The sequence below is a fragment of the Coffea arabica genome, chromosome 1e (assembly GCF_036785885.1).
Source record: "Coffea arabica cultivar ET-39 chromosome 1e, Coffea Arabica ET-39 HiFi, whole genome shotgun sequence".
NCBI classification, from domain to species: Eukaryota; Viridiplantae; Streptophyta; class Magnoliopsida; order Gentianales; family Rubiaceae; genus Coffea; species Coffea arabica.
This window is the reverse complement of record NC_092311.1, coordinates 48221717-48249652: the sequence shown is the minus strand read 5'-3', so window position 1 is coordinate 48249652 and position 27936 is coordinate 48221717. Positions and strand designations below refer to the sequence as shown.

The 27936-nt window shown below is 37.6% G+C and overlaps 5 protein-coding genes across 19 annotated transcripts; 2 read left to right on the top strand and 3 right to left on the bottom strand.

Annotated features, from left to right (window-relative positions):
- Positions 1 to 215: 215 nt before the first annotated feature.
- LOC113709535 (uncharacterized) lies at positions 216 to 2879 on the top strand. Of its 3 annotated transcripts, none has more exons than XM_027232326.2 (3): positions 218 to 1109; positions 1945 to 2118; positions 2491 to 2879. In XM_027232326.2, the coding sequence occupies exons 1-3, from the start codon at positions 648 to 650 to the stop codon at positions 2671 to 2673; spliced, it is 819 nt and encodes a 272-aa protein (XP_027088127.1). In that variant the 5' UTR covers positions 218 to 647; the 3' UTR covers positions 2674 to 2879. The 3 variants fall into 3 exon arrangements, with proteins under 3 accessions (XP_071916219.1, XP_027088127.1, XP_027088133.1); XM_027232332.2 differs by having other exon boundaries at positions 220 to 1109; positions 1948 to 2118; XM_072060118.1 differs by lacking the exon at positions 1945 to 2118 and having other exon boundaries at positions 216 to 1109.
- Positions 1719 to 14657, bottom strand: LOC113709480 (protein GAMETOPHYTE DEFECTIVE 1). Of its 12 annotated transcripts, none has more exons than XR_003452716.2 (11): positions 13946 to 14655; positions 13715 to 13770; positions 12415 to 13601; positions 10816 to 11437; positions 10521 to 10598; positions 9844 to 9924; positions 9031 to 9185; positions 7782 to 8932; positions 6673 to 6789; positions 6269 to 6446; positions 1719 to 2030 (listed from the first exon to the last, which is right to left on the bottom strand). XR_003452716.2 is itself a non-coding variant. In XM_027232276.2 (10 exons), exons 4-9 carry the CDS (start codon positions 11245 to 11247, stop codon positions 6677 to 6679), a joined length of 2010 nt encoding a protein of 669 aa, XP_027088077.1. In that variant the 5' UTR covers positions 11248 to 11437; positions 12415 to 13601; positions 13715 to 13770; positions 13946 to 14655; the 3' UTR covers positions 1719 to 2030; positions 6673 to 6676. The 12 variants fall into 12 exon arrangements, 10 of the variants coding, with proteins under 10 accessions (XP_027088077.1, XP_027088083.1, XP_071916205.1 ...); XR_003452717.2 differs by lacking the exon at positions 1719 to 2030 and adding an exon at positions 5487 to 5769; XM_027232276.2 differs by lacking the exon at positions 6269 to 6446.
- Positions 13694 to 14215, bottom strand: LOC140019259 (aminopeptidase P1-like). The gene is made up of 2 exons (XM_072071532.1): positions 13946 to 14215; positions 13694 to 13837 (listed from the first exon to the last, which is right to left on the bottom strand). Exons 1-2 carry the CDS (start codon positions 14213 to 14215, stop codon positions 13694 to 13696), a joined length of 414 nt encoding a protein of 137 aa, XP_071927633.1.
- Positions 14658 to 18924: 4267 nt separating the features above from the next.
- Positions 18925 to 20129, top strand: LOC113709470 (histone H4). Its single transcript, XM_027232246.2, has 2 exons — positions 18925 to 19046; positions 19484 to 20129. The coding sequence occupies exon 2, from the start codon at positions 19529 to 19531 to the stop codon at positions 19838 to 19840; it is 312 nt and encodes a 103-aa protein (XP_027088047.1). The 5' UTR covers positions 18925 to 19046; positions 19484 to 19528; the 3' UTR covers positions 19841 to 20129.
- A 297-nt stretch (positions 20130 to 20426) lies between these two features.
- Positions 20427 to 26817, bottom strand: LOC113709462 (calcium-transporting ATPase 4, endoplasmic reticulum-type-like). Of its 2 annotated transcripts, XM_027232236.2 has the most exons (9): positions 26621 to 26817; positions 24832 to 26331; positions 24252 to 24324; positions 24040 to 24164; positions 22949 to 23230; positions 22465 to 22842; positions 21985 to 22094; positions 21463 to 21691; positions 20427 to 21364 (listed from the first exon to the last, which is right to left on the bottom strand). In XM_027232236.2, exons 2-9 carry the CDS (start codon positions 26245 to 26247, stop codon positions 20786 to 20788), a joined length of 3192 nt encoding a protein of 1063 aa, XP_027088037.2. In that variant the 5' UTR covers positions 26248 to 26331; positions 26621 to 26817; the 3' UTR covers positions 20427 to 20785. The 2 variants fall into 2 exon arrangements, with proteins under 2 accessions (XP_027088037.2, XP_071916189.1); XM_072060088.1 differs by having other exon boundaries at positions 24040 to 24324; positions 26621 to 26758.
- Positions 26818 to 27936: the final 1119 nt, after the last annotated feature.

The window sequence follows — 27936 nt, the reverse complement described above, 5'->3', positions numbered from 1 at the left end:
ATCCCCACCCCCTGCCCCGCCCCAAAAAAAAAAAAAAAGCAAAAAATTTTCTGTTTTAACGTTCATATCACCTTATGTTTAACAATTCTTGGGTCTTTTAAGGTTTCTTAACCAGATGATTAGGTTTAATTGATGATCTATCCTATATGAATCAGATAATCAACTGCCTAGGTGTAGTATTATTGTCTTCGAATGCTAGCTACAAGAAAAAGTCCCAAACCTCCTCTCTTCTCCTCTGAAGGAAAACAAGGGGAAAAAAAAAAAGATTCAAGAAATCTCTCGATTGCAATCCTTGTCAGGTTATTAGGAGTGGGGGACTCAAAAGTAGACTCATCAACAAGGCAGGGCAGGACAGTACGATACATAGATCATATGGAAAGGAAAGGAAAAGGGCAAAGTCAACTCCTTCAAGAAAAATGACGTCATCGTCCACGTCACCCTCCAGTCAGTTGGATCCTTTTTAAGAAGAGAGCTCGACTCTCTCATGATCATGGGATACATCGCATTCCTCGTATGATCCCAGGCCACAAAACTTTTCAAAGTCATTACACCTCCCCAAGCCCACTACTTCCTCTTCCTCGCTATAACTAACAAAACAGACTAAAACCTCCGCTAAACCCCACAAGCTCAGCAGAAACCCCCACACCATGTATGCACATAGCAACGCTAATATTCCTGCTACCAATGAAATTCCTTGTGTTTATTCACCACCATCATCATCAACACCAGAATTCTTCGGTCATTTTTCGGCATCTTCTTTGCCAGCCCCTTTAGCCATTCCTGTCAACGAGTACGAGTCTTCGTGTGCTCTGAAATCAGAGTTTAGTTACACTAGTACTAGCAGTGGATGCAGCAGCTACAGCTCTCCAACTTCGCTCACCAGTTATGCAACAACCAATTATAATAGTAGTTATTACAGTTCTCCAACTTCGCTAACGAGCTACGAGTCTAACTACAATGCCAATCTGATGCAAAGAAGCATCAGCAGTCACTCTCTGCTGCATAGGAACAATGTAGAGGGGTTTTCTGCCCTTGTCTCGTCCCCAACTGCATGTTATGACTCAGAAACTAGTCCTTTCAGGAAAGTGTTTAGCGCTGGCGATCTGGAGGTGAGTTTATATGCAGTCATAGGTCATGGTTTTCATTCGCAGACTGAGGGTTCTATAAAATTCAAGTAAAAGCATGCAAATCTGCATCTTTCGCTGCTAACTCCATGCACGTACTATAAATCAATCCATGTTACAGTTCAGAAAGGTTTCTGGCTTTCAACCTGATGCATGAGGGGCAGTAATTATGTTTGTCTTACCCCAAGCATTTCTAAGTCTAAACCAAGTCTGTCTATATACTCACTCGCATGAATGGGAATTCAGACCATATTCATCTTGCTTCCCCAAATTAACAAGGAAGGGAGCGGTGTTATTTCATTAAAAGGCCTAAAAAGGAAATTTTAGAGGCGTGTTTCTTTATAACCATGAGGTGGACCTAGGGTAAAGTCTGCTTAAGCGGCTTGAGAAGACCCGTAGAGTGATGTGTTTCTGTCCAAGAACATAGTTTGATGTCGAATAATAAGCTGCAAATCTCTTTTTTTTCTCCTTATCTTTTCGGAATCTTATGATAATAGTAGTGCTATCATTTCCCAACACTTTTCTTGCTGTAATGACTACAAGATGACAAACTTTGGGCGACTTGGAACTGACAGTGAAAATAGTCAAATAAGCTGAGAAAACAGTAGTATATTACTATGATAGAAAAAGATCATACCAGATGTAGATAAGTGTACATTTTGGAGAGAGAGAGAGAAGCATTTACTGGTCATAATCCAAACATTCAGTTAAAAAGGGTCCAAGTTTAGTTAATTCTCTTGTTTTGCATGACTTTTAGACAATTTAACACTCAATAGATAACTATTTGAGACACTCCCCGACCCGACACCTCTTGTTATAGCAGGGTATGACTCCAAAGCAACATAGCCGTCTGGCAGATAGTTCTCTGGCGAATGAGTATAGCATCATTGAAAGTATGAGCAAAGCCTGCAGATATAGTCCAGAAGAAAAGAAAGAGAGGATTGAGAGATATAGGAGCAAGCGAAATCTCAGGAATTTCAACAAGAAGATCAAGGTACTTTTTACTACTATAGCTAACATCTATTCACGCCTTCCTCTTTTCATTTAACTCAACAGAACGCGCAAGAAGCCTTATCAACGTGCATCTATACAAGCATAAATCCCCAGAGTAGCAGTGAGGTGAAAGTTTCGGATAGACAAATAGGTGGTCCTAAGGAGAAAATAAGAAGCCTCCTAGACAAAATAGTGTGTGATTAAATCAAGTGGTGTCGGTATGATTAACACATGAAGGCACGTACAGTGTCCTTTTTCAAGTTTACCTGCATTACTTTTCAGGGTCCATGGGGGCTTCTAAGCCTCCACAGCTTTAAATTCTATCTTTTCGTGGGCTATTCTTGTAACTCGAATTAACTTCTCTATGATTTAGTATGAATGCAGGAAGACACTTGCAGACAGCAGACCACGCATCAGAGGGCGGTTTGCCAGGAATGATGAGATTGAGAAGGCTTCTCAAAATCAATGGGATCAGGCTGGCATTGAGGAGGAGGACGAAGACGATGACAACTGGATTAATATCCTTGATACATTCTCAACTACTCTCATCCCATAATCGCGGGATTACATTATGAAGCTCCTAAGTTTTAATGTCAATGGAGCACCTAGTTTACGTGTTGAAGATGGTAATCTTTGATTGCAATGTACTTTTAGCATTGTCGAGGATTGCGTCTGATAAAAAGAGCTCCCTCATGGTCTTTGTGTATTTGAGCTCATTGGCGTTTCTATTTTGTATTGATGCACTTCGAAGGTAGTTTTGTACATTGTCCTGTTGGTTCCATATTCGTATGTATCTATCTATATGCTGAACGAAATGAGATGTAAACCCCTCATATTCATCTTAAAAACGATAATCTCATTTCGACATTAGATTAGGATTAATAATGTCCACATAAATCTTCTGTATCACATTGTTGCATTTTTTGGAACGCGTTTCAATCAAATTTACATAGTTGATCAGAAACATTCCCACCCACATGGTTAGCAAATTTCACCTCAACTCCACAAACTGTGCTAATCACTAGGGAACCTATGATGCAACCTCAACCCAAATTTTGATAAACCTCGCAAAAGACAAATGCTAATGTCATAACCTGGGTTAAAATGGGACAAGCACTCAGTATAATTATGTTTATATTTTGTCATCCAATCGTACGTATTTAAATTTTTTACGTACAAATATATCATAACATTGTACTAAATACATGACAAGTATTCTATTCATATACATAACTTTTTACTCTGTATACAACAATATAATATAATTATATATCAAATAATGTTTTTTAAAAAAAAAAAAAAAAAAAAGTATTAGCAATCGGACTGAACCTCCGGAGTGCTGTGGCCCCTTTCCCGTTAAAATGCATGGAAGAGACTTAGCAAAGTCAGTTTTCACCGCCAGGAAAGTGACACCTAACTAATCTACACTCTATTGATACCGGCACTATGGGGGACTTCAACAACTTCATCCATCATGTCTATGGATACGGACCTGAACATATTGTTAGTAACAGTCTTTTGGAATAATGTAATATTTTGTAATAAGACGCAACTCTACATAAATTATTTGTAAATTTTTATAAACCTTAACAATAAAGACATAATTACTACATATATGATCCATATAAACGATAACAAAATATCATATTTCTATCATAAAGATGTACAAAAAATTTATATAAAATTATAAAACGTTCAAAAAATGTTACATTGTTCGGAAGGAAGGTTGACAGATCAACCGCCCCATATCTACAATGTGCTCAGCCAGCAAACCCCACTTAGTTGAGCAGTCAAATGGCATACGCAACAATAATTAGCATCCGGAAGTTAGTACTGTAACATCGGTTATAGTGGAGGAAGGCCTCTGAAGAGTTTTATACCGTATAGCTTCGGAAAAATAGTGTCGAGCTTGTATTGGTCGTTTTGAAAAACATGGGATTTGTTGCCCAGTACTACTAGCAACAGCCTCTGGTTGCGCTGGACGCTAGCACATCAAAAAAAAAAAAATTGGAAGAAAAATGCAGGGAGTTTCTATGCAAACTTTGCTACTTCATTCTTTGACACTCAGAAGCGGTATAATCTCCAAACTTTATACAGCTACATTTTTCAAGCGAATTGATAAAATGTCCTTGAATATTTGCATCTTTTCCTGGTTGAGATATTCACATTTTTGAAATCTCTGAACCCCACGTCAGACATGTCAAATTAAAATAAGAAAACAAGGCATACTCAAAAACTCAGTGTGGAACATGCATCTCTATCCATGCGTGAATGTCATTCAAATATTTTTCTCTCATGGATGTTTGAGATCACAAATGTGAAATCGTCGGGGCTCTTAATATCTCCTAAGCAGCAGCAATGTCTAAGGAAGAAGGCAGACATTCTTTCCCAAAATAGAAATTATAATTCCTCCAGTAAGCCGCTTGATCCATATTCCTTAAAGAACAAGCAATAAGGTATAAACAAAGGTCTAAAGAAGCTGGCACCTACCCGCTAAAGAAACCACCTAAATTATATATGGCATCGACTAAAAGATAAATACAGCTGCACAAAGCCCGTCCCTGCTCCTTTTCAATATTTTTTAAGAGCAGTGTCTGGCATTAGGAGTCATGTCTGTTATTTAATATTCCAAAAGTAACAATCCTGCTCCTAATTTACCCTAATCATTTGGTCTCTCACGTTAGTGAATGATGAGCACAAGGTTACAACATTGAAGGTTATGAGTGCAAGTGTAATGACTAGCATCTGAATCTGGACTTTGTATTTTAGTTGAAGGCCACAGAAATCAAGATGCCTAGAAGTGGGAGGACGGCTGGTTGATTCTTGTCAGGACGACAGTGGCTAGCCCACTACCTGTGAATAACCAGTCAAAAGAAGGGCAACAAATAAACTATTTCACAAAGACCTAGGTTGTCCACATCCTAGTGTTAAAACATGCATAAGCTTCATCATGAATCACCTGTCTACCCCCCACATGTGCAAGAGATTCTAGCCAGTTCCATTTTCTGGATTTGAACCTAATGATCCACTTGATAATCCCATAAATAGCTGAAGCACTAAAGTTTTCATCAAGTATTTAAGAAATTTGACCAAGAAATATGGTAAAACAAACAAAAGATTTTGATTACCACGAGAAATGCACAATCCACACACTGGGGAATCTTGTCAAGGTTAGACGCTAGATACAAAAGCCTATGATCTTGGAAAAGGACAGTTGTCTATAAGGTGTGATAATTATGCAGAAAGTAAACAAACAGCAGCCGCTCTACTTCCCTTTAGAGTATTATTAGCAAATAGAAAAGGAAAGAACAGAAAAAAGGTCCAACTTCCTCGGGATTGTAGAACAATAATAGGCCATAAAAAATAGCATAGCACATGAAAAGCATTATATTCAACTCGCCTAGTTTTAGCTATATATTCCAGTTACGATAAAGATCAGCACTTAGGCACATTCAAAACTTTAAAGCATTGTAGGATAATGATGATTGCCCATTTTACTCAGATAGCAACTTGTCCCGAAATGCTACCCCTGGAGTTTCTTAGCAATCACACAAGAATAATCCCAGCTAAAAATTACAAAACTACACTAATTTTTCACATCCACTGGTCGTTGTCCCTTCCATGCTTAACTTCCCCTGCTTCCCGAAACCCTCTGTATTTATGCAATCAACCCAACTTTATGATTAAAAAGAACAAGCATAACAACAAGAGCAGAGCAACCACCATAATGGCTCCCACAATGTCGTTTTAGAAATTAAAGATAAAAATCAAGGGGTCTCACAGAAATGTCAGACATTTATGAAGAAAGACTCAGACGTAACTTTTGTTAGAATATTCGCTCAATGATATGTTTATTGCGATATACTAGTGTAAACAGTAAATAGTTTTTTAATCACAAGATTGGGCTGCATTTGCCAACCAAACTATAGGTCAAGTGCAGTATAACACCATTTAATTTTCCACCAAAATCTACTCAGGACTTCAATAGCTCTTGCCTTTAAAGAACTTTAACGTGAACTCAAGGAAAAAAAATTTTCAGCTGAATCAATTTTTCAAATTTCTCACTGCACATTTATAAAAGCTTGAATTGGATAAGAATATTTTAAACAATTAATCAAGTCAGTTGATTCTAACAAATAAACAAAACTTACATGCACAAAATAATTACGGAAAGCGGCAATATCGACAGTCCATCCTTGCATTTTTCAGCTAATGAATATGAAGTATCAATGTTGCTATCCTTCAGGGAAATGAGTATAGAGATAATTTTACCTCCAACCATGACAATTGCAGCCACAATAAACATTCATTAAACAAGATCAAAAACTCCTGAAAATGAAAAATTTTCCAATTTTCATATTCTTAATAAATTGTAGTCTCAGATGCAAGGACCAAGAATTTAAATGAAGGGAAAAATGGCACTTGAAGACAAAGGTCTTCTATGATAAAGGAAGAAGGGAAAAAAAACTACAGAAGAAAGGGTACAGCACTACAGCCTCAACTATTATACAGTTGTAAACCAACCGAGATCAATTTTAAAGGAAGGAAACCTTACCTACTTAGGTTGTATTTAACTTGCGAGCCTTCCTCTTGAAAGGCCTTGAATTCAAGATATGTTTGAGATTAAAAGGAATCTTCTGGTGAACTGACCTTCGTTTTCCTCTGCCTCTTCCTGTATTTTACAAAAAACTGAATTAAACATAATATTGACAAAATAAAAGTAATCAGTACTATCAAAGCAAGAAAAACAAATGAGTATAGCAAAATGGAATGCATGATGTTACTAAAATGTGCAAACAGCAGTCCAGTAGCGGTCAGCAAATTGCACAAAGTTTAAATACTAAAATCCATTGTTAGAACAATATTCAACTCTTTTCATTCTAACTAGGGATAAGCAATGGTAGGGGGTCGCCTTTATCTACCCAGAAACAGTAGGATAGAGTGCGGTCAGGAATATGAAACAGTGGAATCAACCACTGACAAAGTTAGGCGCAATTACAGGCTAGAGATTGTAAACAGATGATTCGTTAAAGTTGGACCAACGCAAAAGAATTATGTAACTGACTTTTGGTCTTTACCCTACTGTACTCTGCTCAATCCCTATCTGCCGCTAATACTTATGACTACATTCAGGATATAAGCACAGATAACTATCACAAAAAGGAGAATAACGAGTGAAGAAAAAGCAAACTTTAAGAAGTAATGGAAGGAAGAGGTACTTGAAACTTGAAGTAATAAATTTCTACAGAACCCCATACTGGACAACAAATTGTCTAAAACATAATAAAATCCCCGAATAATGTAATAATGTAATAGTTGGGGACTTACATTGTAGTAGAAAAAGAATAAAAATCAATACAACCACAATGATAATACGCACGAATGAGAAAAATGCTTTTTGGTTTGAGATAATATGCCAAATTGGGAGTGTTTGGATACCAAAATTATCTCAAATAATATTTCGCTTGCATCACAAACACATTTCCCAACCTATCTTTTTATATTCCCAAATACTTTTTATCTTACATACATCACATCACAAAAAGTGCTACAGTAATTATTCCAAATAATATTTCAAATAATACACTATCCAAACAAACCGGAATCGTTACAGTTGACAGCATCAAACTAAAATTACAACTCAACGATAATTTCTTTCATCACCTGACACAGATTTGCTAAGAAATGGGCAATGCATTGCAACTTCACCCTTCAATTTCCTTCGTTCTTCCTTTTCGTCTTCCTGCATCAGTTCAGAAGCCATGTCTTCTTCAATGGGTTCGACTTCTGAAACCAGAGACCCATTTGCCTTTTTTGCCGGATCATGAGACTCCTCATTAGGAATTTCAATAGCAAAGGCAGCTAAATTCTCTAACTTTTCCTGAAATTGTTTATTTTCCCTAAACTCTTCATTTGAATGTGTATCAGACACTGCAAAAGCTGGTATTTTCTTGTTTTCCCGATCCATCTCAATCTTGTCCACAACTGATCCACTTTCTGCATACAAACCTTTGGTGGAACTGATAGGCATCTTAGCTTCTTCACCATGGAAAGTGGATAAAACATCTTTTGAATGAAAAAGAATTTCCGCATTGGCAATATCATGACAGGTATGAGCTGTGTCAGCATCATCTGCACTATAGCGGTTTGTCATATGATCTGCTAGAGGGACCTGTTCATAACTATCTAGGCAACTTTGTGAATGCAAATTATGCAATTCTCTATCAGAAGCAGGTAAGTCTGCATCCAAGTCCTTTGCAGTTTTCAATTCCATTGTGGCAACCACATGGTTAATCTCTTTTTCCGCTAGAGGAGAATTATTTACAGATCCATTAGGCAGAGTTCGCATTTCAGAATCTTGATGTCTGGGGCTCTGATGCCTATCATTCTCAGAAGTCTGAATTTCTTCAGGCAGAAGATTAGTCCTTGACAACTCTTCAGATATCCCAGATACTGAAACAGTTAACTTAGACTCATCAGCACCAGACAGGTTTTTACCAATATCCAGTGCCTCAGATGCAGACTCTACAGCGGATAAAATCTCCTTAATCTGCAAACCATGAGAAGGGAGGCTATTTAAAGCTGAGGCAAATCCAACAGTTTTCACAGTATTATGTACACTACCAGAAGCTGAGAAAGACTTCTCAATGTCATCTAATAGCAAGTCACCTTCGCCACTCGAAATGGGATCCCACCTAAGCCAGTCACTAAATACACTTTCCTCGGGATTAACTTTTCCACTAGAAGGCATTACTTCTACTTTTATTGCGTCCTTATAGTAATGCTTTTTCCTCAATGCATTGACTATGACAGATCTGCCATAAAGAAAAAAAAATGCTGAACACACTCAGATAAAAGTGTTGAGGGGAAAAAACACGTACACACCTGCACGAAAACCTACGATTCAGCATACCTACAATTCTTGGAAACAGCAGCCTTAGCATGTTCAAATGGCAGCCCAATCAGTGAAAACAAATTTGCAACATCATAAGGCCCCCTAAGTTCAGACACAGAAGCAGCAGCACTTGAGATGATAAGATTCTTCCCTCGAGTCCAATCCACCAGTAGCTGGAAGTTTCGGTTGGTTTCATGTTCAAACCAGAAGTAACAAATGTTCAATGATAGGTTTAATGAGCATTTGCAACCCAAAAGGTGGGTCTTCCAGATTATAGTCATCAAACTTTGAACTCCATCAGAAAAATCCATTAGGAGCTAAAATGCAATGATGCAATTGACTTTCATTTTTCTAGTATCTACAGAAAATGGTACATAACTCAGTATGTGATTCAGCACAGAGACTTGCAAATCAATCTTAACTAAATTCTCTCAAACTCACAACCATCAAATACTGGAAAAGGAATATGGCAAGTTAAGCTATGTTGTACACTGAAAGTTATGCTTCGAATAAAATTAGGTGATGAAGAATTTGTTTCCAGTAGGTATGCTGGAAAAGTGAAAGTTAAACTAGTGTTATCACCATCATTAAAGTGAAGTTAGAAAAGTTGGTGTGTACATCATTTAACATATCTCTATTTCACTTGAAACAACTAAAACAAGTGTCGTCTCAAGTTTAATATCATTGCAGAACTCTGATCAACACTTAAATGCTTTGACAGGCATTCCATTGGAAGTAGGGACCACTATGAATTTCCATGACGAAAGTCTATAAGGCCAAGCTGCAACTTATTTCAGAGTTTTAGGAAGAAAAAAAATCTCCAGAACTCACCTTGCAATTAGATATTGTTTGCCTCCTCACTTGAGCATCTACAATGAGACTCGAATAACTGATCTCAAAATACACCCCACGCTGCATGTAATTTGTATACACAATTACCACTGTGAGAAACTATCACTTTGAATGAGATTGGTTTTATGCAAAAAATAAATTACATATTCCATCCACATGCACACAAAGAAAGACTTTTCAGTCTTCCCAACCTGTGACAGCGATGATCACAGTGCAGTAACCTAACTAGTTACAGATACCCCCCTTCCCTTCCTTCCCCCATTTCCACGGGTCTATGACATCAATCACCAATCAATAATGGATTCCCATGTGAATGAAGATTAACTAAGCCTAAGATCTTGTAAAATAACTTCTATTCGACTTCGAGAGCATTTACGGCAGCGTGCACAATCACCCCTCATTTTAATCATATTACAAAAATAGTATAGACCAGTTTCCTTGTAATAATGTCTGCACGCTCTTCTCTCCCCAAACCAGAGGCAATAAGGGCAGGGGCGGTCCTACCTATCCCTACAAGTGAAAACAAATGAATCCAAAATGCCTCAATGTTGTTTGCGTTTAACTAAGAACAGCACAATGATCACATTAAATTGCAACTATATCTCAAATTTCTGAGGATCATGAGTTCGTAGAGAAGCCAATAATGAAGAAGAAACCTTAACGGCAGCTTTCACCATCGATTGCTTGAGCCGAAATGGCAACTTCTCTGAAAAATCAATAGCAATGATATCAACCTGCATTCATAAAAACTAACCGTTAAAAACAAATACGTGAACACTTGTATACAATGGAAATACAAATTAAACAAATTAGTATTTGTATCCCCAAGTTTCATACTTGATTCCTATCATCATGCTTATAAAATCCCAGATATTAAATATTCACAAATTAAAGTAGAGAAAATTAATTAAAAATTAAAAATACAAATAAAAATGAAAAAAAGAAACAAACCTCAGAGGTTTGGCAAGCCTGCTCGAAAGCATTCTGATTTATGGGCCTTACAGCGACTATATCGTAGCTTTTAATAACAGGATTACCCGAATTAAGAGCGGCAGCTTGAGCCGGGCAATCAATAACGACAGTTAATCGGGAGTACTGACGGAAAGGGGTGGAAACGGGGACGTTTAAGAGGTCACGGTGGAACTTAACGGAGCTAGAAAAAGAAGGGGCGTGTTTGAGGAGAGAAGAGAGGGGGAATAATGAGGTGGAGCAACGGTCCGATTCGGACATAACGCCTTTAATTACACGGTTGTAAGCAACTCCGGTGTAGCCTAGCTCGGCGGCTTTGATGACGAGCTTGAGGCGGTTTGATTTGTAGGTGGTTGTTTTGGTCACATGGCGGTCGGACTCGTGGTATGGAATGTTCAGGTCGAAGAACCCCATTCCTTTTCCTTTTTCTCCTTTTCTTTTTTTTTAATATTTTGTGCTTCTTCTTTGTTGGATGTAAATGCTCGTGGAATTTGGAGTTTGGAGGGAAGAAACGGCGGGGAGTGCTGAAAGGGTTGCTGTGCAAAAGTTTCGTGCGGTACCTCCTCCTACTCGCAGTCCTTTCAAGTAACCACTGTTTATAAAGCTAGCAGAAAAAACACGAACTAAGTACTAAAATAAGTATGATCTTAACCAACGGGTGATTTGGGCAATCGAGAGTAATGTTTGGACAGCAAATTAGCCCAAATAATATTTTGTTTACATGATAAATATATTTTTTAATCCATCTTTTTATATTTTCAATCACCTTTTTATCTCACATATATCATATCATAAAAAATTTTACAATAATTATTTCAAATAATACCCTATCAAAACAAACCTGCTGATTTGGTTGGAAGCGAAAAATTGAAAGCACGTTTTTTGGTCAATATTCATTTTCCCTCATTTCCCATTCACTTGAGCAAAAAAATAAATTATGTGTTGCTATCATGAGTTAAAGGTTATGGTGTAGTGCTATTAATCTAGCTGAGTCGAGCCGAGTTTCTGAATGCCGAGCTCGACTCGTGAAGAACTCGAGCCAGGTTCGAGCTCGCTCGACTATGCGAACGAGCTATGATATGCACTCGAACTCGACTCGAAAAATGAAAACGTGACTCGAGCTCGAGCTTGACTCGTTCATCACAAACGAACCGGGCCCAGACGAGGTGGGACACTTACTTAAAGTATCAGCAATAATTACTCCTGTGTGAGGAGGTGGGACATTACAAAAATTTAGAACCCGTTTTTGCAACACCCATTCACTATCAACAAAATGCCCTGTCACAATCATGTATTGAATTTTTTGACCAGATTTTCACAAATCTGTGGTTATACTAACCCTATTGGCACATTTTAAAAGATTTCTCAGCCTTTTCTTTTCAAGCATGTAAGCAGTCACACAATCTTCTTTTACTGTTTGCCGATTAATCTTTTTATAAAATGGAGATGCAGCTTTCATGAACTTGTTAAAAATAACATGGTCCAACATAGAGAAATGATACTCGTGTACAAGAACCATATGAGCTGCTAACTCTCGTACTTTAGCATGATCATACGAGAAATTAGTTATAGAAGTTATACCATCCGAGGGTCCTTCGGTAAAGGATAACACTTGCTGCCTCTTTCGATTTTCCTCCCCAACAACCAGCCTCATTTGTAGGCAATTTTTGAGATGATGCTTGTGTTGAGAGGTAGCTCCAGATGGGCTTTTGGCAAATAGTTCTTTGTAGTGATTGTACTGCACTTTCGATGTTCCATCAGGCTGTTTTACTACTGTCATATCCTCTCATATTGTTGACTTCTTTTTCCGTTCATTTTTTTCAAACGGATTTGCTCCTTCTTGTATACTTTTTTCCCCTGTTTCTGCTCCTTCATTTGGCTGCTATAGGTTATCTAAGTTCAGCTCTTCTTCGCTCATCTCATCAATATTAGACTCCACCTCAAGTTCTTGATCTACAGCTTCATTTCCAACCTCCATAATAGGACTTATTGACGATCCTTGGTGTGAATGAAATGGAGGACTGTACATACCTATTATTTAAAAGACAAGTCCATAAGAAACATATGCAGTCAAGTGGCTATAAGAGAGAATATCAGTGACTGTAAGAAAGCCTGCTCCCTTCCTCCCTCCCACAAGGCTATGTGATAACATGAAGAATAAGCAAACACTATATTGGTTGTTCAATATTGATAGCAGGTTCTGAACTCTTGGAAGGGGATAATACTATTTTCAGCTTGCTTTTCGCCATTTCTACACATGTATGAATCCAAATTCAGCATTTTATCAACATAATTTGCTCAAACAGAAGCACATAATCTGCATCTACACATTTTCATGGTTAGTTTCAGATCTTTAGTGAATTAAAAGAAGAAAAAGAAAGAAAGAATGTCAAGACTTCGCTCGCTCAATGCCCTTGGAGTTTAGAAGAGATGTATTGATTCCATTTGTTTGTAAAACATATTTTGAACTGGATAAGACAAAAGAAATATGCAATTTCAATTTCTAGAGAGGAGATATTCTGTTTAGATATTTGTTGGTTTTGTGAACTAATAATTAAAGACTAGGCAAGAAAACAACCATATTTACCTTAAATTTAAGCTATATGCAAAGTCAAAAAAAAAACGTTATTGAAAGGTCACATTTTCTTTCTAGTTTTACATTTCCTGATTGTACACATTTCTAAATCATTCGTTCAGAAATTGGCCATCAAAACTGCCTCCCCAAGAATGTGTCATTCGATTGCTTCCATCACATTCTCCTTCGTCACCTACATTTATTACGGTAATAGTAGAAATCGATTAATTACACATTAATATTTCCAATGAACTCAGTAAAATAAAATAGGGGAAATTTTCTAGATCAAATGCTATTAGAAGCAACCTCAGACGATAACTTCCTCTGGTCCACATACAAGAAAGCTGAGCTTAATGTTACCACTGCAAACGCAAAAACAATTGGGCAGTAGGATACATCAGTGCCGCGAATATTATAAAGCCAGGCAACCTATATGGTTGTAATTACATTAAATTGCGAAACAAGCTGAAGAAACCAGTATTTTTCTGAAAAAGTCGACAATTGCAAAGAACCAAATCACAAGCACCAGAGATTTACCTCATCAAGAGTTGTTATCAATATACCACGAGCTTTTTCCTGCACAAGGTTCTCTCTCAAATCTTTTAACTTGTCTGCAACAGAACGACCAGAAAATTGTGGAGAATGCACAACAATAGGATTCAGTTCAAGTGGTGGGCGGCTAATCCAAACTTCATCCACCAAGTTTCTGGGTGTCTGAATCAACTTTTGCTCTTTCTTACTAAAAGCACGCTCCCATTTCTGTGCAGTGTCTACTGACACACCAAGGATCAACACCAATGGCAGCATATTTTGGTAAATTCTAGTGTGGCAGTTAACGAACACCAGTTAACATGGTGAATGTTTCCAAAAAAAGTGGTTCATCAGGGATTAGGAAACTAAAGAATTGCTTCTTCTTGCGGCTTCACTGGTTCAGTAAACCCAGAAGTAAAATTATATAATTTTAAAAAAAAACTAACGTGGGTAGCGGCGAAGCCTCTGGCTGTGGGTAGCGGCGGCGGTGATGGGTGTGGGGTGCGGGCCGTGCGGCTGAGAGGCAGAGACGGAGAGGGAGGTTGTGGGTAGCGGTGGCGGCGAAGCCTCTGACTGTGGGGTGCGGGCTGTGCGGTTGAGAGGCAGAGATGGAGAGAGAGGACTGTGGTCTAGTAGGGTGCGGCGGAGAAGAAGAATGAAATGAAAGCAATGGATGTATCGAACCCTAGTCCAAATTTCTGTTCTTTGATTGCTAAAATGACAACAATGCCCTTTGTTGTCAAGCTCAATCGAGCTACTCGATAAATAAGGGAATTCGAGCTTACTCGGCTCGATAACTAAACGAATATATTTCGAGTTCGAGCTTGACTCGTTAACTGAAATTAACGAGCCGAGCTCGAGCCTCACCGAATCAAGCTCTAACGAGATTTCGAGCTACTCGTTTGGCTTAACAGCTCTATTATGGTGGTGGCCCAACCACCCAAATAGCTGTTGGTTCCATATATCATGAGTGAGACATAATTAACGATTAAGGACTACATACTATAGTTAGATCGTACGTATGTAAAGTCTATGAGCTTGACATATTGTATGATCAACGAGAAATAATTTGGTTTGTCTTTAACAAAAAAATAAGTATATTTTAATGAAATAGAAAATAATGGGAATGAAAAGACAGAGATGTGCTATGGATCCAATTTTAGTATAGATGACTTGTAATTGTGAACTTAAATTAGGGTAAAATACAAAAAAAAAAAAAAAATACTCCTGTGGTTAAGCTAACCTACAGAAAAGCCCTTTGTAGTTTTAAATCATACATTTCAGTCTTTTATGGTTTGAACTAATTTAAAACAGTAATGAAAATCGTCAAAAATAACAAAGGTAGACGAAATGACACAATTATACTAATATATATAAGCAATAAAAGACCTTCTACCAGCCATCCTGTTAAGCAAACTTATGGAAAAAACCCTATGCTTAAATCAACCTATAGGAAAAAAAATCCCCATGTGGTTATATGTTACTATCACTACCATTCTCTATCTTCTACTGCCATCTTCTATTGCCTCCTTCTCATCCATCACAATCCCTATTCCTCTCATTTTTTGTCCACTATCTTCTCTCACCCTCTTTTTCCTTATTTCCCTCCCTTGCACCCCCTTTCCTCCCATTGCGGCCCTCTTTTCACATCTTCTCATCTCATTCGCTTGACCAATCTATCACTAGAATGAAGGAAGAAAATGCAGAGGAAGGGGCAATCTAGTTTGCCACCTCTTCCTACACCCTCTTCCCTCTCTCTTGCGACTAGCTATGGTTACTAAAAGAAGAGATGGTATAGGGAAGTAACTATGAAGGGAAGAGAGGGAGCGGGATGTAGTAGAGGGGAAGGAAGGGAATGAAAGGGAAAGGAATAGAGGGATGAAAGAAAGGAATGGAACAGTGATAGAGAAAGAGAGTGGTGATAGAGGGAGGACGGTGGTGAAATGTGAAAAATGTTGGTGGCAAGAGACGGGGGTGGTGGTGGAGGAAGAGATGATAGTGGTATTTTATTTTAATTTATTTATTTTGTGTATAGAAATGAGGTGAGTTTATTTAGGATCTTTTATTTATTTATTTATTTTGTGCATAGAAATAAGGTGGGTTTTATTTGAATTTATTTATTTATTTATTATATGTATAGAAATAAGGTGAGATGTATTTGGAAATTTTAGGTTGTTTTGCAAATTTTATGAGTTTTAAAGGATTTAATATGTATATTAGCTAAAATTTTGATTTAAAAATTTATTTTTCATGTCAAGCAACCTCAAACTCATTAATTTAAATGATTTTTGTCAATTTTTTACATTAGTTCAAACTACGAGTTATTGGATCGTATGATTCGAAAATATAAAAAACTTTTTTCTGTATGTTTGTTGAACCACAAGAGACTTTTCTATATTATAACTCTAAAGATATAATAGGTATATCAACTAAAATTTTGATTGTTTTAAGTACAAATACTTGTAAAAGAAACTCGTGTATTTCAAACTTGTTATTTCAGACAATTTCCATCACTTTTTTAAATTAATTCAAATCATAAAGTATTGGAGTTTATGATTTCAAACTATGGGGGATTTTTCTATATTTCGCTTAACTTTTAGGGGATTTTTTATATTTTATCCTTTAAATTAACTTGTTGAAGATGTCTTAATTAAATGAGTAAAGTTGAGATTCTTGACGTTAGAGATTTTAAATCCAAGTATCTTATCCTCTACCTACTTCTTGAGCTTTTACCCCTTGCTAAAAAACTAAAAATGTTACGTATGACCTTGATTGTTATTTCTTTTGCAAGAGATATAATGTCGTTCTTTGCCATTGATTATTACTATTACTTTTGCACGAGATAATAATGTCATTATTTGCGGCAACCATTGTTCTCCATTTTTTGTTTTGAATGGAGGGAAAGCTATGTGAAAAGTGCAAGGAAGTGAAGTAAAGAAAAATAAAAATAATCTTCTAATTTACATTTGCTCATTGAAGAGGTGATTTCTGACCTGACTCAGATAGCTGAAGCGCACTCCTAGTTGGAAAGGTAACTTACTTGCAGATCACCTGCTTAGTTTATCAGAGACGGGGCTAGGTCCCCCAATTTTCCTTCAACGATCTAGTTAGTCCTTTGACAATATGAAATGTGGAATATTTTCACAGGGTTTTAGGCTTTTACCAGGAAAAAGTCATTTTCTCAGTGGGAGGTCCTGATATTTATAGGGAACAATTTGGAGGGAAAGACTGTGGGGTCTAGGTCCCTAGAAATCTGACTAAGACAGCATATCACCTTGACTCGACAACTCTGGGCAGTGGACAAGGTGTCAGGGCAGTGAGCAGAGTGTGTCAGATGACACATCCGCTACTCTTCGGTTGTTAAATCCTTTAGACAGGACCTCGGTAATGATGTGAATCACAACTCCGTCCTGAGGTGACAGCGGACGCTGAGTCCACCTCGGTCATCGACAGGTACGGGGTGGGCGAGGTGATAATGACGGATGGAGTCCTACTATTATGGACTGGAATACCTCCTCGGTGGATCCGAGCTGGGATGACCATCCTCACTCATCAAGAAAATTTTTGAGAGAAAATGAGAAAGCTAATTGACAATTACTAGCAGTTATTAAAAATTTTGTGTCTAAGTAACCCATTTTCCATCAAAACTTTACAAAAAATTACGAGCTACAAAATGTAGAAAAGAGAACGAAAGAGCAAGAAAAATTTGTCTACTTTCTTGCTAACCAAAAATACATGAAAGAAAATTAACTATTTTCTTCGCCTTTTCTTGCAAACAAATGCTATCTAAGTATTACAAGACAAGGTGGAATATTTCAAGCTTGCTAATAAATTAACCACAAATAGTTGGCCAATATTTCCGCATTAACCGCTATTTACCAAATATAAGTACAAAAAGTCTATGTTTGGATCGTAATTTTTTAAAGAATTTTTTTTAAATATTTTTTGTAATTATATTTTTCAATCACTTTTTTACTTCAAATATGTTAAATCGTTCAACATTTTTTTTTATTTACAAAAGCTCCACAAAATAGCAATTCAAACTAAATATTAACCTATACGAGATACTCCTTCCACTCCTATTTAAATGACCCAAACCTAGTGTTCACTGTTATTAAATCAAAAAAGCATTGGAGAACTTTTTTTTTTTTTTTTTGCAAATTTATTCTTATTTATACTCTCAACTTTCTTGAGTTGGGATTATAAAAAAAGTAAATTTTACATACACTATTAACGTATACATTATCATGGTTAGATGGATGACATACCAATAAATTTTAAATTTAAATTTTACACATGTATCATATATCTAATGGTAATAACGTATACACTGATAATGTATATAAGATTAATCCTTATAAAAACTAAATGCAATGTTTATAGCGTTAAACTTAAAAGTAGTTGAAAATATATGAAAGATAAATGGTAGCTTTGAAAAGTTAGGTAAAATCATTATTGAATTTTAGAAAGAGTAAATCTTATATGCACTGAGAGTGTATACACTATTATCGTTGGATTCATGATATGTGTACAAAAGTTAAATTTTAAATTCAAAATTTGCATAGTTGTCATTCATTTAATGTTGATAGTGTATATATTGTCGGTGTAGGAAAGATTAATTCTTTTAGGAATTAATGAAGCTTCTCAATCTAAGAGCTTCGGATATTCAAGTCACTTAAATAGGAAAGGAGGGAGTAATCAGAGTTGGAAACCCGAAAACCCGATCAGAAGGCTCCGCCCGTCACGAATCCATCTTCCCCCAAAATCCTCATCAGAGCGGTTAACCGTCCCCGCCTAATTTTTAACTTTTCTCCAAATCCAAATTCCGAAACCGTTTCAAACTTTTCGCACCAAATTCTGAAACACAAAATGTATTTTAAAATCAACACCTCCACGTCATCGATCCTTGTCGCTCCCCGAAAATGCATCCCAACTGTCCATCTATAAAAAATCAACCGTCGAAAACATCTGTGAACTCCCACTCTGGATCGACCCCTCATTAGATCCCGAGCAATTTCCTCAATCACCACTGCTATAAATTGACACCCCCACCCAACTCCTTTTCACAACCCTATCACTCCCATTGCTTTCTCTCTCTTCAATCAAGGTTCCTTTTTTCTTATCAGTAGATACCACCATTACTGCATTTCTAACAGCATTTTTCTTCGCATAATTTGTTTTTCTTTAGTTTCAGCTCTTGAGCTATGATCATTTCTAGCTAAATTAGGAATTGGTATTTGTTTCTTTGGTAATCCATACCTCATTTTACATTTTTTAAATAAATTCAGCTGAAAATTCTGTTCAATTAATCACTTTTTTTTTTTTTTTTTGCTTTTGATGCGTCGTGTATTTCATAATTTCACCACTGGGGCTAAAATGTTTCTAGTTTTTTTTTAAAAGGAATTTTGGGGGTATTTTTGTGGGTTAACTTAGTTTTCTGGGTTTATCTTTTGCGTACATTGTTTTTTTTTTTTTGGTAAACTTTTGTTCACTCGAGCTTAATTTCTGTTAAATTAATCCTTAATTGTTCTTCATTTTGTACAGAAAAGCAAGAGATCCATCTCCAGTTTTCGTAGCTAGCAATTGAAAATGTCGGGCCGTGGAAAGGGGGGCAAAGGATTGGGAAAGGGCGGAGCAAAACGTCATCGTAAGGTTCTCCGCGACAACATCCAGGGCATCACAAAGCCAGCAATCCGCCGTCTGGCTCGTAGGGGAGGAGTGAAGCGTATCAGCGGTCTGATCTACGAGGAGACTCGTGGGGTGCTTAAGATTTTCTTGGAGAACGTCATCCGTGATGCCGTGACCTACACAGAGCACGCCAGGAGGAAGACGGTGACGGCCATGGATGTTGTGTACGCGCTCAAGAGGCAGGGCAGGACACTGTATGGCTTCGGTGGATAGAGAGACTGGGGGGAAAGGGTAGAATTGACTTTTGTTGGTTTTGCAGAAGTCTTGCTGTCAAGAAAGAGGAAAAAGATTGAAACAAAAAAAAAGAAAAAGAAGGAATGTGCTTGTAGTTTAATTGTGTTTCTTTCTGTTGTCCTGGGATTAGGGTAATGGTAGTGTAATTAGGGGGATTAGTAGTGATTAGGTGGTGTATTTTTGTGTCGTGGTTCATGCATTGTAAGCTATGCGCTTTGGAATGGTATTTTGGTGATTAATGAAATGATTACTTTGTTGGTTTCTTGTAGATTATGCGAATCTGGCATTGTGATTCTGTACGCTTTTCACTTCAGCGAGAATCCTTCAACGGAACGCCGCTGTTTTTATAAGCTGTCATTTTATTGTTTGCCCTTTGAGCATATCCTTGTAATCTAATCTAATCTAATTATTGCGATTTACTTGTTTTTTTCTTGAAAAATGAAAAGTTAAACCAAAGACGAGCCCACTTCGATGGTACGCTGCAGAAAATTGCAGAGTTCGACAGTACTCTACCTTCTGACACGGTAAAGTTTGTGCTTTTCTATATATAAAAAAAAAAGTAGAATTTTGCAACATCCAATTTCTCAACTGGTTAGTATTGGCGAAACCAACAAATAGAATTAGTAGAACATACCACTTGATGTTCCACTTCGCTCAAACTAATGAGATCAGCCCAACAATTAAAAGGCCAATCATTCAGTAAAAACAAAACTAGAAAGTCATGGTAAGACTCTACCATCAATCAAGAGTTCTATAAATGTCAAACGAATCTATGTAATAATTAACCCTCCATAGTCCAGGTTTCCAACTAATACTTGTATCTTACTCCAAGAACTGAGACCGTGGGTATCACCAATATGCCCGTCCGCGGCTTTATGCATGAGCGTTATTCTCAGCCTGTTATCTGTTTGATATTATTTGTTCTCACTCCGCCTTGTGCTTTGTAGTTCTTGCTGATGTTGGAACTCCACTCGTACACCGACCCACAAACTTGAGAACTTCATCAATTAATATGACGGGGAGGGCAACCAACAATACCAATAACCACTCGTTCAGGCTTAAAGGGACAATGCCAAAGACTTGAGCTAGGAATGGAACGTAAAGAATCAAGAAATGCAAGCCAAATGAGACTGACATGGCGACAAGGAGATATGGGTTAACCCATGGAGGCATTGTCAAGAGGCTTCCATCTTCCGAGAGAGCATTGAGGGAATTGAACATCTCAATGGCGACCAAAACAGAGAGGGAGAGAGTCATAGCCTTGATTTTGCCAGTCTGGAAGTAGTCACATGGATTTGTGTCAAAGTTGAACACTAGATTCCCAGCTGTGAAAGGTGAAGCTGTGAAATTCTCCCATGAGTTGCATTGACCCCAGTTAGCTAGCTGGGCATAGGTGACAAGACTGTGTCCATCTCCACTTAGATCAATGCCAAAGAAAGAGTCATGCGTATACCAGATGATGAAAATACCAACTGTTGCTAAACCAACATATAGTCCAATCACCTGCATCAAAGCTCAAATGAGGCAAGCAAACAAAAAGAAGTGATAAAACACTGCACAACTGAGAGAGATCGGTTAACTGAGAGTTAAAAATATCTCACCAGATAACGAAACAAAATCCAAGGACTGATCAACGAATCATCACTTCTCCTAGGAGGTTTCTTCATTACATCCTTATCTGGTGGATTGAATCCCAAAGCTGTTGCTGGTGGTCCATCAGTTACCAGGTTGACCCACAGAAGCTGAACTGGGATAAGACCCTCAGGGATACCTAAAGCTGCTGTCAGAAAAATGGAGAAAACCTCACCAATGTTCGAGGAAATCATGTACCTGCAACAATGAGAAACATGCTAACTTATCCTTCGCAGAGACAACAAAAAGGTGAGGATAGGACATTGTTTACAAAAGAGCATCAGATAAAGGACAAAAAGAACATGACATCAAGGGCACTGCTCTGTATTTTGCACAAGTGCTTAAAAAGTGGTGAGTCTTCATGTTTTCATAATGCAAAAGTGCAATTGAACACATTGACATGCAAGAACAATTTTTTACTTATGGATTGGTAGTGTGAAGTTTCTGAATTCATAGCAAGTGCTATAAAAATCAAGAAGGAAAAGATAAACCTGATGAATGCCTTCATATTGTTGTAAATGGATCTGCCTTCACCAACAGCAGCAACAATTGTGCTGAAATTATCGTCTGCCAGAACCATGTCAGAAGCTTCCTTTGCAACCTGGCATGTTAAGCAAATGTGAGATATAGAATACAGCACCAGGATATGAAACAAATAGTGGAAGAAAAATAACTGTTCTACTGGGTAGTGAATTAGAAGGTGTCATAAAAGATCGATAGCATTTCATGGTAGCCACAAAAGATTCATTCACTAAAGTTTCTTCTTTTATCTTCCCCACGTTTCATGTGATATTGATCTTGATTGAGGTTCAAGTCCTCTACGATACTATTAAAAAAAAATTCAACTGGCACAAATAAATATTCGCACATACGCCATTGATTTTCATATCATAATGAGAAACATTAACATCATCACATGCTTCAAAGCAAGTAAAAATCTTAGTTTCTGGAAGCCGAAAGCAAAGTTCTACCTCAGTTCCTGCAATTCCCATTGCAATTCCAATATCTGCTAATTTCAATGCAGGTGCATCATTCACTCCATCCCCAGTCATTGCTACAACTTCACCATCTTCTTTGAGCAGCCTGACTATTTCTTGCTTGTGCCTTGGTTCAGCCCTAGAGAAAAGAAGTCCCCCAAGCTGTCTTAAATGCGATTTTGGGTTGCGAAGGTCCATGAAGTCTTTTCCTGTTAAGCTTCTTGAACTAATATCCTCATGCGATCCAAAAACACCAATTTCACGACATATAGCTTCAGCTGTATTCTTGTAGTCTCCAGTAATTACCATAACTCGAATCCCAGCTGCTCTGCAATCTTCAATAGCTTGGCGAACCTCCTTCCGAGGTGGATCCTGTCAAACAAGCAAACAAACTCACAAACTGTCATAATCTTAACATTTAAAACATGTTTATGGAAATTATGGTAATCAATGCAACAACATTCAAGTATATCCTCACCCTTATTCCAGCCAAACCAACAAAAATCAGTTTACTCTCAATTGAAGAATAATTAGCTGGATTCAATAAGAGCTTATGAGCTGGATGGTCCTCATCACCAGTATAAGTGGCAAATTCTGGAACGTCATCCTTGTATGCAAAACCTAAAACACGTAATGCTTTCGTTGACATTTCATGCTGGCTTTCTAGAACGAGATTCCTTAAAGTTTGATCCAGTTCGACAACAGAACCATCACGCAATTGCACAAAGGAGCTTCTCTCGAGCAGATTTTCCACAGCACCCTGTAGACATGTAGAATCTAATCAAGCAACTCAACTAAACTTTCCATCAAGAGGGGAAGAAACTGAGGCTCTTGAAGTCAAAACACATATGATCAAAATGTTTAGTAAATTATAGATGTATTGGTCCTAAAATTCTCCGAACATTTTACACAGAGAAAAGATCAATTTCTGTCAAAGCTCAAAACAAACTAGACATATAACAAAGCAATGGTGTCCAGAGCCGAGCAAAAGAATCCTTAGATTTGTACAATGTGGAACATTTCAGACCAGGGAAGCTACATAAAAGATGACCTGGAAGCAGCCACATCAATCACCTAGACCACTATTGAGATTAAACATTTCCCATTAAACATGAGTCAACTCTATCCACTATATAATTGACTGAAAAGCTTCCTATATGGAGAGGTCTAAGCACATACACACATGAAATGGCACCGTTTCCAAAGGCATGTTATTAAGTTATCAATTGGATTTAAATGACTATGGCCAGAAAAATAATTTGGAAAGCAGCCATGCCAAATAAATCTTGAATCCTGCCATAAATTGAAGTTTCACATTTTCCAGTCTCCGTTACCAAAAAAAAAAGAAAAGCATCAGCCTTTGATCAGTATGGTGTCCATCGCAAAGAAAAAAATGAAGGAAACCCAACATTGCACAAGAAGAATTAATTATACCACTTGTAGGTCCCACAGATAAACCAAAGAAAAACATATGACCCTCATGCCCAACAATATTAGATAAAGAATACAAAACACAGCAGTAAAACACAAGAGGCCAGATGTTTCGGAAGAAAGAGCGAAGGTTATTACCTTCACCAACAATAACTTCCTTCCAGAATTAGAGTTTTGCACGATAACTCCCATTGATTTCCTATCACGATCAAACTCAAGAGTGGCAATCCGTTTCTCAATCTTATTCCATATGTTTGAGGAACCTATCAAAATGAAGTAAGTGGGGGTCAGCAGTAGAATTGACAAACTTAGCGTGACACGTGATGTTGAGAGAAGCGAAAACCACTTACGAAGTCCACCATTGTTAGCAGAAGATGAGACAGCATCCAATCCAGCAGGAAGACCCATTTTTTCAGCCAGAACCTGAAAGATAATCAACCACGAGAAGTTCACATCAACAATTTCCTTCCATGAAATATCAGTTGCTAGGAAGCCTTTGGAGGACCAGTTAACACATCTGAAGCAAACAAGTATATCTCATAGCAGCAACTTATGGAGTCACCTTTAGTCTGCTAAAAAGTTAGAAAAAGAACTATGACCTTCTTCCTATTCTTTTTGTCTAAGGACTTCTGAGGAACATCACAATAGTCAAGCAGATAACCCCCCCCCCCCCCCAAAAAAAATTGAATTTTTGCTCAAAAAAGATTATATAGAACACAAACTAGTGATCTTTTATGTCCGGAGGACCAAGAGCTATTTATTATTCAGTTGTTGAAAATTTAATGATCAGGACTGAATCTAACAAAGCCACGACAAATTTCGGTTACCACATGTATTAATGTCAGAAAGGAAAACCAAAGATTTTATTCTTGCTATATGAAGCCTAAAAATTAAATTTGCATGAGGAGATAAAAGATAAGATTAAGATACCTTCAATGCCGCCTCTGTAGGCAGGCCGCTGGCGACATAATGATGGCCAGATTGTTCCACTCCAGAATCATTGCACACTGCCGAAATCTTAGCAATCATTTGAAGGTTAGCATCTATTTGACTCTTTGGCCAATCTTGTATTTTTCCATCAGAAGGATCATAAGAGGTCCCTTCCACATTAAACGTTCGAAGAGCACTCCCCTTCGAACCCATAGCTACTAACTTAGCCACAGCCATTTGGTTTGTCGTCAATGTACCCGTTTTATCCGAGCAAATTACAGTTGTACAACCAAGAGTTTCCACACTGGGAAGTTTGCGAACAAGTGCATTCTTAGCAGCCATTTTGCGGGTGCCTAGGGCTAAGCAAGTTGTGATGACAGCCGGAAGCCCTTCCGGAATGGCAGCAACTGCCAATGCTACAGCAATCTCAAAGTAGTACGTGCACTTCTCAAATGAGAACTTAAAATTCCTAGGCCAGCCATCAACATAATCCCAGGAGAGAAAATATTTCAAGTTAATTAACCAAACTAGTAAGCATATTACTCCAATAATAGCAGTCAAAATCTCTCCAAACTCATTCAATTTCTTCTTTAATGGAGTATCTTCCTCACTTTGTGAGGCCTCTTGAATCTGTGAATGGACCTTTCCTATCTCAGTATTCATCCCAATGTCAGTAACCAAACAAACACAGTTCCCATTAACCACAGTTGTTCCGGCAAAAACCATGCACTTTTTCCCCTGAATGTCAACATCCTCTGCAGCAGCTTTACTGGTCTTACTAACAGCCTCACTTTCTCCAGTCAATGACCCCTGCTCAACCCGAAAAGTCGAGCTAATCAGACTCAAAACCCTCATATCAGCAGGAACTTTATCCCCAACTCGCAACTCAACAATATCCCCCGGAACAAGCTCCTTTGCGGGCAAACTCGAAATTTTTCTACCATCACGAATCACAGTGGCATGCTCAGATTGTATCTCCTTCAGAGCCTCCAATGCTTTCTCAGCATTGTTCTCTTGCCACACCCCAACACCAGCATTCACAATTAAGATCAAGAATATGACTAAAGGCTCCACAAATGCAGTGATCTCCATTTCCCCACCTTCCTCGCCATCACACCAAGCCAAAACAAACGAGACCACTGCAGCCACAAGCAAAATCCTAACCAGAGTATCATTAAACTGATCCAAAATCAACCTAAAAATGGAAGGCCCCTCGTGCTTTTCAAGCTCATTCCACCCATAGATCCGCCTTCTCTTTTCCACCTCATCGCTGGACAACCCAAAATCTCTCCTAACCTGAAACTTGTCCTCACACTCCTTCACATCTTTTGACCACGCTGGATAAGCTTCCCTATTAGACTCCTTTTTCTCGCCCAAAATCTCCTTTTTTCCATAATCTTGCCCCCCTTTCCCCATCAACTTCCACCCAAAAGGAAAAAAAAAAAATCCACCAAATCACTCCGCAATCCTCCGCTCCCCAATTAGGACAAAAAACTCCACCTACAAATTTCAAACAATTCAACACATGAATCCAGCGATCACATCACACAGATTCAGCAAATATAAAATCTTTCACCAATAACGGCATAAAACGGACAAAGGATCTAGAACAACTACTTCAATTCTAAACAACTAATACTTCCTTCCTACATGGAAGCACTAAAAACAGAATTCATTTATTTTTTCTTCTAGATATATGTGCAAATCTATCAATCACATAGCAAATAAATTCGACATAATAAATAAAAATGTAAAACTTAATTGCTGGGGTTTCGAAAGTGAGTAGTACCTTGAAAGAAGGAGATTTCTGCAGATAGGTTTTAGAGATAGCAAGAGTGCGTGCGAGAATAGTAGTGATGTTTTGGGCCTAAGCAACCTTCGATGGATTAGTCGTATTCCTTTTCTCTCCCTAGAAACTATTCCGGAATTAGTGAGAGAGAAACCTGATAGCGACGGTAATAAAAATACTGCGAGAGATATCACCCTACAGCCCCGCTCTCCGCAAACCTCCGTTATAAGACAACGCCAAGTTAAAGAGCCAACGCTTCGAATCGCCCAGTGAACTTTCGACGTACTTTCTTGGCTTCTTGTGCTCGTTCTTTTAATTTATCTTTTCGTATTAAACAATCCTATTTCCACTCCCAATTATTTGTTATACCTCACGGATCTCAAACATAATTACATATATATCCTTTCTGTTTCTTTTTTTTTTTTCTCTCTCGGAGGGAAGGGGCGCATGAAATAGGGCCATACAAAGCCCAAGGATTCATGCTCCTCAGCTCAACGTTTTCAAGTTTATTTTGGATATGATCAACCTAAATCATTCTAATACAATTTAAACATCATCATTTAAATTCTTAAATGAGTTTGAAATTGTTATTCTTTTAGTTTGGTTTCTTCGAATTTTTGATCGAAATTAATTTTAATAATATTTTTAAAAAGAAAATCAAAAGTGAAATTCTATCTACCGCCTCTTATCTACGAAATGAAATCTATTAGTTACAAGTAAAATTATCTTACTAATTTTATTGTGCCCTATCAGTTAAGTTTGAAATATTCATAATTATTTTTTAATTTTACTTTAACATTTAAATAACTTAAACTAACACAAGGGAGATGAATGGATTGAGTTAGATAGTAAATTAGGAAAAATTATAAACAGGAGGCCTTAGGTTTCAAACTTTCACTTAAAAAAAAAAGTAAAAAATAACTTCAACTAACACAAACAAATCTTCTTTGTTTATGTTAGCTTTGTTATAGATTTGTGCGGTTAGACTAATTAGGGTTTGGTCATGAGTGCCTCGGATTTTGGGAAAGACAGCCATTGATTGAGTCGAGCTTGGGGAGGTGGTCTCCTATACAGGAAAAAGACTGGAATTTTCTTCCAACTTTCCTGGAGGATAAATTTGCCATTTCACGGAGTCTAGGGTGGTTTTGGCGTTTCGAGGCGGCTTGGGGCAACTGTATAGGCTATGAGCAGAGTTTGTTGGCTTCAGCAAGACTCCGTTGGGGGATCGTGTTCCACATAAGTGGAACGAATAAAAAGATGCCACGCAATAAAGCTGATGGACAATGTGTTTCTTGTAGAATTGGTATTTCCGCTGG